This window comes from Hydra vulgaris, chromosome 11 (assembly GCF_038396675.1).
Source record: "Hydra vulgaris chromosome 11, alternate assembly HydraT2T_AEP".
NCBI lineage: Eukaryota > Metazoa > Cnidaria > Hydrozoa > Anthoathecata > Hydridae > Hydra > Hydra vulgaris.
In genome coordinates, this window is record NC_088930.1 from 24,422,501 (window position 1) to 24,434,969 (window position 12,469).

The 12,469-nt window shown below is 28.3% G+C and overlaps 1 protein-coding gene across 1 annotated transcript in view; it reads right to left on the reverse strand.

Annotated features, from left to right (window-relative positions):
* The window catches only part of LOC100212348 (phosphatidylinositol phosphatase PTPRQ), a 268,145-nt gene extending 266,593 nt beyond the window's left edge, over positions 1–1,552 (reverse strand). The window contains exons 1-2 of the mRNA XM_065810526.1: positions 1,470–1,552; positions 1,120–1,254 (exon numbers count right to left, since the gene is read on the reverse strand). Of these exons, the coding sequence (XP_065666598.1) occupies positions 1,120–1,165 (46 nt within the window). The 5' untranslated portion in view covers positions 1,166–1,254; positions 1,470–1,552. The remainder of the gene's footprint in view (positions 1–1,119; positions 1,255–1,469) is intronic.
* Between the last annotated feature and the right edge of the window lie 10,917 nt (positions 1,553–12,469).

Here is a 12,469-nt window from a genome sequence, read left to right on the forward strand (position 1 = left end):
AGTTTGATTTTGATTTGACTTTATGCCACAAAAATAGATAAGATTTGTTACCATAAACATAGTTTTATCTGATATTCGGATTTTTACTAGTTTTGTTAGCATTACCGGCACATGTACGACGGAGCAACCGTCGTTTAGCATATTATGAATTGAAAAATATGGCTAAGATCAACATTTTCAAGTGACCATCTGCCTGAGTTTTGCATGTTAAGTGCACACCGAGACAAAGTGAACTACAAATAAGATTTTATGGACGAAATATAGATACGTTTGATAACAGACTACTTTACCGTAGCAGAAGAAACAACCTTAGGTTTACTGGTGCTGAAAAAGACAAAAACGAAACAGCTCGTTTAAGAGTAAGATTTATTTAAAATAAATTTTGGAATATTTTTTTGTCTGGAGCTAATTTTTTTTATGTACTATTTTTTTGCGTACAAATATTGTGTTGGAAAAAAAATAATGTTGCTTTAGTATGCTGTTCATTACTACAGTGTTATGTTGTTCATTCACCATAAAAATCCACACTTTCATCATAATCTAAATCATGAAAGTGGTAAAAAAAACATTTTTTTCTCCACTGTAGCAAAAAATAATTTTAGGAAACTCGAATAAAATTTTTATAATTCTTATAAATAATCTCATTTTTTAATGTTGCCATATAAAATCTTATTTTTGCCATAAGTTTTATTCTCTACAAATATAATTTTTATTCTCTACATATTATATAAAAACAAAATTTTAAATTTATATTTTAATTTTTAGAAACAGAAATTACTCTATGAAAATAACTTCCTTTTTTTTTTAAAACTCTCCTATTTTTTTTTATATACCGTATAATTCAAAAGTGTATAAAAAATCAAAGATAATTTTTTTCTGAAGATAAATGAAATTTTTCAATTAATTTTTACTTGTTTGAACAAACCTAAATTTTTAGCCAAATTTTTTCAACACTCTAACAACATATTTAACCAATATCTTATCATGAGGTTTTTAAAATATAGTTTAGCGGTTTTTTTTAAAAAAATGCTGTTTTTTCGTTTATTTAAATGCTCTCCCATTTGATTAAACATAAACAAAAAGTTCTTACGTAAAAAAGATATATACAAAAAAACTTACATTTTTTTGAAGCAACTAACAGCATTAATAACTTCAAAACCAGCATTTTTGTTGCGTAAAAGCTTATTTGTTTGCATTCATAAACTTTTGTATTATAAATTTGTCACAGGCTTATTTTATACAAATATAGAAATTCTAAACAAAAAAATTATATGTATATATATATATACATATATACATATATATATATATATATATATATATATATATATATATATATATATATATATATATATTATATATATATATATATATATATATATATATAAAAACACACACACACAAACATAATTTTATCTATATTTATTTTATTTATATATATAATCTCCTAATCATACTTTTGTGCATACATTTAAAAAATCCTTGCTTCAAAATAGTTATATTCTTTGAAATTAGTTACTGTGAAGTATACTTTTAACTCATTGCTAAAACCAAACTTTAAATATACTTTTGTTTGAACAGGATTTAAGTATTTAACAAATGTTTACTTTACACGATAAGAACAAACTTTTCATAGTTAATAATACGTCACTATTAACTTAAAATTCTTTCAACAAATCTTTTTCTACTCTATTAAATTTTCCTAGAACTTATTACCGCAATTGTTATTTTTTTCATCATCGCACAATTTTATTGAATAGTTTAACATGTTGTAAACAACATGTATATTTTTCCAATTACAAAAAAGGAATTACTTAATAACATGGAGCCTATATAACTATTGACTGGCATGTGCGCCAGCATTTAAAATAAAAAATGTATACGGGGTGCTTGAAAAGGAGGTACAGATAGAAAAATTATTATATAGTTTCCTTTACCGATTTTGAATCTATTTTTTTAAATCACGGTTACGGAAGATAGTTTGTCGTCTATTTCTTGTCACATTTAATAGGATTTTTCATAATGAAGAGGGAATTTATTTCTTAACAAAAATACCCGTTTTACTGCCATTTATGGCAAGGTTGTTTAAATTTGTTATACAAGCAAATGGAATGCTACTAATATAATGTAATAAGATATTGTAAGCAAACATGTGGTTATTTCTAAGAAATCAAACTGTCAAAAAAAAAAAGGAAATTTTATATTTGAAAACGAAGCTTATCATAATAGACTTTGTTGCACAATTCTTAAAAAACTGCTAATGATTTTACCTTATGAACATTAAAAATAACATTTGGCAAGTGCAGTTCTTGGGAAATCGGGCTATAAGTCCAACTCTCTAATACTAGAAAATTTATTCAAATGTTGTGAGCTCACAACATTTCACTAAGCCCTCAAGCATTTGATGAGTTTTCAGCTCGAATCACAGTGGGGCAGAACAGGTTTAAAACTGGACAAAAGCAATTTGTTTGTTTTGGATTTTTAAGTTAATTTTTTTAAGGGTGCTTGTAAGATTTAGTAAAAATTACTCCATAGATTTGTAAACATTTATTTACAATTGTCAGACGTTTTTAATGTATTTTTGAGTAAAGTTTTTAAAAAAACCGGTAAGTTATAATACAAAAAAGAAGAAAATCAAAAGCTTACATAAATAAATATTAAAACATATTCCAATCGATTCAATAAAATAAACAGCAATTCGAATTTAATGTAAAAAGTCATTCAAAAAAAGTTACTGGATTAGTTTTATTCATTTAAATTTGCTAAAAACAAATACAATTTAACAACATTTTTGTTTATGTTAATTTTTTAATGTTTCTTACATAGTTTTGGTATGCTGATTTTATTTGTACCATTGGTTTTGCTCTACCGTCAAGATTTCCTGAAAAAAAGCATAAAGTATATTTCGGAGTTTTCGTATATGTGTAATGCATTTATAACATTATATATATATATATATATATATATATATATATATATATATATATATATATATATATATATATATATATATATATATATATATATATATATATATATATATATATATATATATATATATATATATATATATATATATATATATATATATATATATATGTGCTGATTTTAACTCATTCTTTTTTTTTTTTTTTTTATTTTATTTTTTTTTTTTTAGGTGCCCCAAGAAGTCCTAACGGTCTTGTCACAGAGCACCGCGGAAGTGGATTTAACCAGGAAGTTCACGCCTCCTTCCTTACCGTGACACGAAAATATGTCCAGAGGTCGTTTCGAACCTGGATCTCTTGCTTATAAAGCAAGCTCTCTAACCACTGCGCACGGCCGCATTCTCTCCTCTGCGCCACTAACAGTGACTCGTGGAGTTGTTTTTCTCTCCGGCGAGCCACTGTCAGTGGTTTTGTATATTTTGTGTTTTTTTTCTATAATCCCACTTTTAATATTACTTTTCCTGATTCTAATTTTTTTAGGTATTCAATTGTCACTTCCTTTGTTATTGTTTATGTTTATTTATGTTGATTTAAAGCATTTCTTTAATAAATATTATCACATTTTGGGTACGATTTTTTCACCAAATGCTACTGAGAGAGTGAGTTAACTATATTCTTTTGTTTATTTTCAGTTTAACTAATTACAACTGTTATATGAAGTGTTCCTAACCCACCTCAATTCGAAGAAGCAGCTACATATCATTCTGATGTAGACACAGCAGATGAACTCCGTGATGACTGTGATTTCAGGGAACCGAATGATTCATCTCATTGCCCTTACCAACAAGAATTTGATGACTTAATACGAGATTTAGATCTCACTAAATCAAATGGAGAACTTCTGACATCTCGTTTGAAAGAATGGAATTTATTAGATCCAAGTTGCAGAACCTCGAAAAATCGACAAAGACATGAAACGTTTGCATCTTTTAATGTAGTATCAGAATCACTGTGCTACTTTTATGACATTCGTGGTCTTTTCGATGACATTGGCATTGTTCATTATTATTTACATTTACATCAAGTCAAAAGATAAAATATCTAATGACTGGAGGCCGATTCTAGATGGATAGATTTACATGGAATAAAATATTTTTGTTTTGCGATGGTTATAATCAACAGCGATTGGTCTAAACACAAATTTTTAGCGACTGTGTAGCGTTATTTTATATGCAACGAAAAAATGGCAGGTTAAAGTTAATTTTTTTGTAAAGTGCAACATATTTATCTAACAAAAAGATATAAATTATGCCTTGAAAATGTTGTATTCCATGCTGTAAAAGTGGTTAAGTGTCATCAACTAAAAAAGGTGTCCGCTTATCAATTTCCTTGTGGATAAAGCTATCCCAAGAAAAAATTTGATTGTAAATAAGTACACAGTGGTGTGCCGACTTCATTGGCCTGTAGATTGCAAATCTTCTATATTTTATTGTGGAAAAACGTCCTACAGAACCACTAACTGTCTTTCTAACATACCAGTTAGCTGTCTTAGTTTACCTTTTTCTAAACCCAGAACAACCAAAATTGTCATCGCCCAGTATAAGAAATACAACATCAGATGAACTAGATAGCTTTAGAGAACATGATTTTTTTCGATTTGATAGCATAAAAGAGAGACTCTTGCGTAGTAATGATAAACAACATAATGATGTTGATTACATTCAGTCAAAAGAATTTGTATGTGGTATTCCAAAGTTTTTACTTATCATAAATAGGGATTTACCATTAACTTCGTTTCATCTTGCAATATTTTCAGGGTTGTCAAGGCCAGTATTTCTAGAAGGCCATGATTGAAAAAAAGACCTAAACTAATGCACTGAGCTGTCTGCCATTTTTTTGCTAAGCGGAAGCTTAGCTTACCGATAGCAGACATAGCCAAGAAGATAAATAACATCTATCTGAAAAGCCGCTATATATTTAGCTTAATTTCCATTTAAGTCTAAATAAAAAACGCTTAAATCAATACCTACATCATCTCAAATCAATACCTACATCTTCCACAAAAACATGCCCATGTCTTCAAGAAGAAGGATGTCCCTACATACACCTCGCCTTAGTTACGCCTCTGCCAAATCAATCTCGGTTTCTAGTTAGGCATTGATTAAATAAAATGATGAAATGATCTATTCAATATGCATTTAGCAATAACTTTAAAAAGCCTCATTTCAATATTATGACATTTCTTTACTCACTTAATATTTACGAACTCGAAATTTCATATTGGCAAAATCCATGGTTTTTTAATATATCGAGAGCTTGGAGCTAGAACGGCGTGTGTACACTTTACCAGTAATTTGAGAAAAAGCGATTTGAAATCATGCATCGAAAATCTAATTATTACATAATAATATTATGTCAAAAAAACAAAAAATTTTGTGAAGAATTAGATTTTAGATGTATGATTGAAGATTTCAAATCGCTTTTTCTCAAAATGTTGAAAATTGTACATACTTCGTTCTGGCTCTAAGCCCTCTATATGCTACGAACATGGAACTTAAGTATCTAATAGTCGGATACCTGTATTTTGAAAAATATATAAAATAAACTACTAATTGAGGGGTGGGGCATATATATAATTTATAAAGGCTTGAAGGTCATACCTGCAAATGATAAGCACAAACGAAGATGTAATTTGTTCTTTGCTTTTGCTAACATTCAAATTGTGAGATATTCTTACTTTGGAATTGTCGTTTTAGTTTTTAAAATCGTTTTCTTTAAATTATTTGAGTATTTATACATCTAGATACATATACAGACCGTGGCTACTTCACACACCTCAATCGGATGGTGGGGCAACGAGCGAATTTATGTAGTTTTTTTAATAATACCAAATAGAGAATTTTTAAGATTTAAGTGGTATAATGACATGTTATTTTCAAAAAGAAGGGGGTGGGACACGGTACTGTTCATATACAGCATTTTGAATGTTGTATAAGAACAGTCAATATCTAATCTTTGTGTGTGTAAGAAAAAGACAACAATTGAAATAACGGGGTGATATTTAAGTATCGCCCATAACTCAAAAATAATTTTATACCAAATATGTTTTTATTATGCTTGTGGCTATGAAAATTGTCGTTATTATTTTCTTTCTTGAGGAGACTTCGTTTGTTCCATATATTTTATGACTATACAAATTGACACTACTTTCTCAACAGAATAAAATATTAGATATTCAAATAAAATATGCACAGAATCGTTTTCATTGCTACCATGTTGGTTGCACAAACTACTACTCTTCCAGTATTTAGAATATCCAATATTAACCTTTTGTCTCTGCTCGAAATGAATTTAACAGCCTTGATTATAGACAGAAAATTGCATCATGGGATGTACCAGACATAACTTTTATGTGTCTTTTGATAAAAGCATTTCTGACTTTTATAGTTGTATTTGTTGCTTGGTTACATAAGCTTTTGGAGTAAGTAAAAACAAAACTGGTTAAAAAAAAGATCCATGAAAAATAAAACCTAATTAATTTATAGTTAATAAATTAAAAAGTTAAAATGAAAAAACATTATTACTCAAGATCCTCCACTTTTTAACTCAACTATTTGTCCACCATCTTTAGCTATCTTTAGCTTAAGAGCATAGAGTGCAGTATCTTCAACTATTCTTGGAATACTATTATCCACTGTGGAAATGAAAATTGCAGAATCTCTTACTTAGTGATGTTGTTGATGTTGACGATGATACTGAAGCCAATAAAGATGATGACGATGCAGCCAAATTAGAAGCAAATCAAGATATTATTGGCGATAAAAATGGTGCTGTTTGTGGTAATGATTTATTAATACAGATACTCTTTAAAGATTAGTATTTAAACCATATTCTTTCATTACGTTGAACTTTTTTTTACATTTACACTCAACAGTTAACATATTGAAAAAAGAGTTTGTTTTGGTTACCAAATTTTTAGGTAATATAAGCTCTTTACATTTTGGACATAAAGTTTCATTGAGTTTGGTTACCTTTAAATTTTCTACTAGGCAGAAAAAACAATATAAGGTTGTAAATGAGGATTAAATTCATTTTTTAATTCTTCAGTATCTATTTCTGAGTCGTATGCTGTCACCATGCTTTTTTTAAAGTACCAAATCATTGAAAATTCAATAGACTTTTTATTTTATTTAAGTTAATTTGCAAAATTTAGACTTACTGAGTTTTTATACCTGATGACAACAATAGCATTCATCATAATGAGGTTTCAAAATCATTCCTAAATTAAGTGTTGTCGATGTCAGTCTTGATAATATTGTTTATGGTATCATAACACAGCAAAATTTATTCGGATGAAATTTATCTCATCTGACAGCATGACATGGAGCATTTTTTCATTTTTGTTTTGTTGCTTTGTTCCAACAGTGTAATTTATTTTCTGAGCCAAATATCTACAAACCCCACAAAGAATATTTAAGTTCTTGTTATGGCTCTCCACCTAAAAAAAAAAAATTTAGGTAAGTGTACTGAATAACCAACAAGCCTCAACTATATCTATTAAATAGTGTACATTCATTAACTAAATTAAAGAAATAAATCAATAATAAGCTGCATACAAAATTAAAGATGCTATTTAAAATTAAAATAAACAAAACTTAGTTAACTTTTTCACATAAAGACATTATTTATTTTACATAAAGACATTACATAGATCATTAACTAAAACGGTATCACTTTATGGCAATGGTGAGATGTTATTTTTGAACAAGAAAAAAAATTAAGTGCTAAGATCAGTTAAAAGTAATAAAAAGATAAAAGATTCATATAAACAAAGTTATGAAAATTTTTAAATTTTACCGCTCAAAAAAAAAGTAAAAAACCTTACAAATCTATAAACAAATCAAAGAACGAGTTTTTTTAAAGTAAATCTGCATCATTCATAAAAGTATGTTCTCTATTTATTTCACTCACTTTATAACTAAATTAAGTTACCAAAACACTACTGGTAGCCTAAACACTGGTTATCTTCGTAGGGAAATGATAAAAAACGCTATGAGTCATAAAAAATCGGTGGTTAACTAAAAATTAACTTCGTTGCGAAGCCATTTTGAGAGACAAAAAAAAAGCTGCGCTTGCGTTCAATAACTTGTCGTTTATCAAGTGAGTATGAACGACCGTGCGATTTAATCAATCCGATTTGGTGTGGCGACTAAACTGGAGAACAATATTCTAAAACTGGTCTTATAGTTATAAATGGTCAATATTCTAAAACTGTTCTTATATAGGTTGTGAAAGCTCTAACTATAGTTCGAGCTTTTTTAAATTTTTTAAAACTCGCGACCCTTGTATCATATAGGATAAAATGTCCTATAAAAAACCCTATAGGATACAAGGGTCGCGAGTTTTAAAAAATTTCAATATTATGTATGCTCTTGAGTTAGCTTGATGGATGACGTTAAAAAGGGTACTAGTAACAGTATGGAAAACAGCCAAACTGGTTAATTGCGAAAAGGAACTTTCCGGAATAACATCGAAATTGTAAAAAAAAGAACTTTATCGAAAATCCGAAAAACAAAATTATCTCGTAATTGGAAAAAATGAATAATATCGATAAGGGACTTTTCGGAATAAAATCGAAATAGAGAATACATCGAAATTGTTAAAAAAGGAATAGTATCAAAAATCTGAAAAGCAGAAAAATCTTGAAATAGCTTAAAAGAGAATAATATCGAAAAGAGACTTACCGGAATAATATCGAATTTGTGAAAAAAGGAATAGTATCGAAAATTCAAAAAACGGAATTAAATCGAAGTTGTGAAAAAAGGAATAAAATCGATAAGGGACTTTCCGGAATCATATCGAAAATGTGAGAAAAGGAATAGATTCAAAAATTCTGAAAGCAGAATAAATAGAAGGACAGTTTTTTGCAGTTTTGAATTAAAGTGTAGTAATTATACTGTATAATTGTATAATTTATACAATATAAATTACAAGTTCTATTAGTACAACAAAAAATATTGAATGTTGTGTTGTTGGCTATTTATAAAACGATTTAAAACAAGATGTATTGATTTTATTTACATTTCAACAAACCATAAAAAGTTACAAATTTTTTTTGTCAAAATCAATAAAGCCTTACGAACCATAAAAAGTTTAAAGGATAAAGTTATTTGTAAATATACAAAACTATATGCCAACTAAGTCATCTGTTACATGTGCAAAAAAATTTCGAGAAAAAAATACTTTAAAACAAGGAGAGCAGGCTAAAAGATCCTGCTTAATAAAACAATTAGAGCTAATTAAAAGACCCTGATTAATAAAGCAAGAAGAGTATGCTAAAAGATCCTTTTTATTAAAAGATTATAAACAATACCCACTCTACCTCCAATTGTCTTGGAAAAATTATTATTACAAGTAGTTATCTGATCATTCTGTTCCAGAATGTTTAACATTGTAAATACTAAAGAAATATTGAGCACACAATTTTAAATACATTGCTGGTATGGTATGTAGCTACTAAATGTTAAAAATTAATCATCATGTTGTATTTTACTAGATGTTATTTAATAAAACTTCCATACCAAAAGTTATTGAGGTTATTTATACAAGTTGCTGAGAGCTTATATGAAAATATTTTACAAGAATTGTCTATTATCTTTACATAGCTTTTGTAATGGTCATAAAAATGCCCAATATATGTATGTTTGAACACTTTCCTACTTACTTACAAAATCCTGCAGAATCTTTTTGGCTTGGTTTGGTTTTTGAGGTACCTAAAATAAGAAGAAATCAAAAAATACTGATAAATATGCATTTTTTTAGTGTTATACTTCACTGCAATTATTCAAAGCATACATTATATCACCATTAAAAATTATTTGGAAAGATTTTCCATTGCTTTCTTTATTAAAAACATATTCTAGTAATATGAAGAAACAAAAATTATATATTAAAACAAATATTGTATCAACAATAGAATATGCAAAATTATTACTCAAAATTGGCCCAAAATGATATCTGTTTAATACTTGAAAAAACCTAAACTTTAATTAGCTATGGGATTATGGATAAAAATCTAATACAAATCTGTCTGCTCATTTGCAGTAGTGAAATAGTTCTTCTTATTTAAAGGTTTTTTGAGTTAAGATTATAATTGTGTCGGTAAGTTCAGTCAGTATCAATCAGTTTATAAGTCTATAAGTATCAGTCAGTAGATGAGTGGCATTAACTTTTAGTTACTTAAAAGATGTTTTGTTGTGAGTTATCAAAATTAAAATTTTATTTGAAGAATGGTGATATCAAATAAATTAACAATTTAATATAAAAATTCAACAAATTTTTGACTCCAGTTATCCTCTTTAAAGATTTATCTGTAAGAAGTAGTAGAGAAGTCATATTCCATATTACAGGTTATATAGCAAAAAGTTCAAAAATGGTTAGTAAATGTTAACAGGTAAATATATATTAACAATTTATGTTTGAAAATCTTTTTCAATTTTAGATTTCACTTTTAATGTTATTATCAATACTGATTTGTCATTCTGAACAACTGCTCAGTTTGTTTTGAATTTAGTTTGCGTAATAAAAACTTACTTCGTTCTGAGCATGTGATACAAGAAAGGGGAAGAGGCAGTGACGACATATTTATTTGAAGTTAGAAGTCGATACTCCCGAGTTGTATTTCTTACTTAGCCTGTTTTGGGCACACCCCGTGAAAAGATATTAAAAAATAAAAGATAAACACCACGGGGATTCAATCCCGAAGCCAATCGCCTAGAACTAAACGCATTAGATGATCAAGCTTTAACAAGTGTTTTCGGAATGATAGTGCTAATAACACAAAAATATTCAGTAATAATATAAGTAGAGAATATTTTATAAAAATAGAAAAGAATTGGATTAACATATTGCGCTCTAAGCATTGTAATTACGCTTAAAAAAAAATTAATAAAAAACATGTTAGTTCATGGATAATAGTGAGGGTCACTCTGTACTTCGAGTGCACAAGCGTGTTAGAAGCAACATTTTGCTTTTAACTTGTTCTTTAGGTTAAAACTAAGAAGAAAAATTTTCCACATTTCAAGCCTTCCCATGAAACGCGTGCGGTTTTTTGTCTTGTATGTCCACACATGAGTATTTTAATTTAGACAACTTGGTTACGGCCGTTTGCAAGTTTTTTTATGTGTTGCTAAAAAAAGTTTCAAAAACAAAGAAAGCAAAGTAAAAAAATAGGAAATTAAATTAAACTTAAATAAAAAATAATAATAACAATAGTTTAAATAATTTTTGCATTGTTTTTATTTTTGTTTCTTTATAGTGGTTGTTATTTTCGGCAACAAAATTCGGTAAGTCAAAGCAATAAAAAAAAAAAAAGTTTTAAACATTAAAAAGAATGGTTTTCCTGTATTATATTTTATTTAAAGAGCAAAGCGAAAATATGAATTGTCATCTGTTTGTATAATATATTTGTATAATTTTAATGTCACAAGTATATATCGAGGGTTAAATTAAGCCATCGCGATTTGCAAACTCTGTAAAATTATCTGGTCCTAATAATTTTAGTTTATGCAAAGCCGTGTACTTTGTTTTCAAGGATCAAATTATTATAAGTTTGTTAGCGAGAAAGTTATAAAAAAACAAAACAGAAAACTTACGACTACAAAAGTAACAACACTCTAGCCACTAACTACATTATAAAAAAATAAAACTATAATAGTGTTATTACTTTTATAAAACACTTATTACTTTTAAAGTTCATTTTTTAATCAAACAACTTTAGTAATTCCAACTAGTGATCGACCGAAACCGAAATTTGAGCCGAAACCGAAAGTACCGAAATTTCGGTTCAGAGAAGCCGTAGCCGAAACCGAAACCGAAATTTCGGCCGAAATTTGAAAATGAATGTTTAAAATCCCTGAACCTTTTATGATCACCGAATTAAAGCAAAAAAAACTATTTTACATATATCTAGCTAATCACCATGTAACATAGTTTGATAAAAACTCTAATATGTCAAGACATTTCAATAATTAAAGGTAATAATTGAAGTATTTTCTCTGCGAAATACATATTTTTTCATGTTTTCTGGCAAAAGTCTGTTTCTTTCATTTGAAAGAATTTCTCCAGCAGTTAAAAACAACCTTTTAACTTCGGCAGATGTTGGTGGAGGTCTAAGGAATCTCTTTGCTACTTTTGCCTAACCAAACTTTGCTTTTAATGTTGTTTTCTAATATAAATCTATAAAACTTTTTTTGTTGTTGTTATTTAGGTGCCCCAAGAAGACCTATAGGTCTTGTCACAGAGCACCGCGGAAGTGCATTTAACCAGGAAGTTCACGCCTCCTTCATTACCGTGACGCAAAAGTATATGCGAAGCTCGTTTTGAGCCTGGATCTCCTGCTTAAAAGGCAAGCGCTCTAACCACTGCGCCACGGTCGCACAAGAAACTTCAGACCTTCTTTGAAGTTTGAATCAATTTTTGAGATTTATAGGACTGCCGGTAGTTGTATTGCTATTTCAGTTAAGAGATTTTTTAGAGTAAAC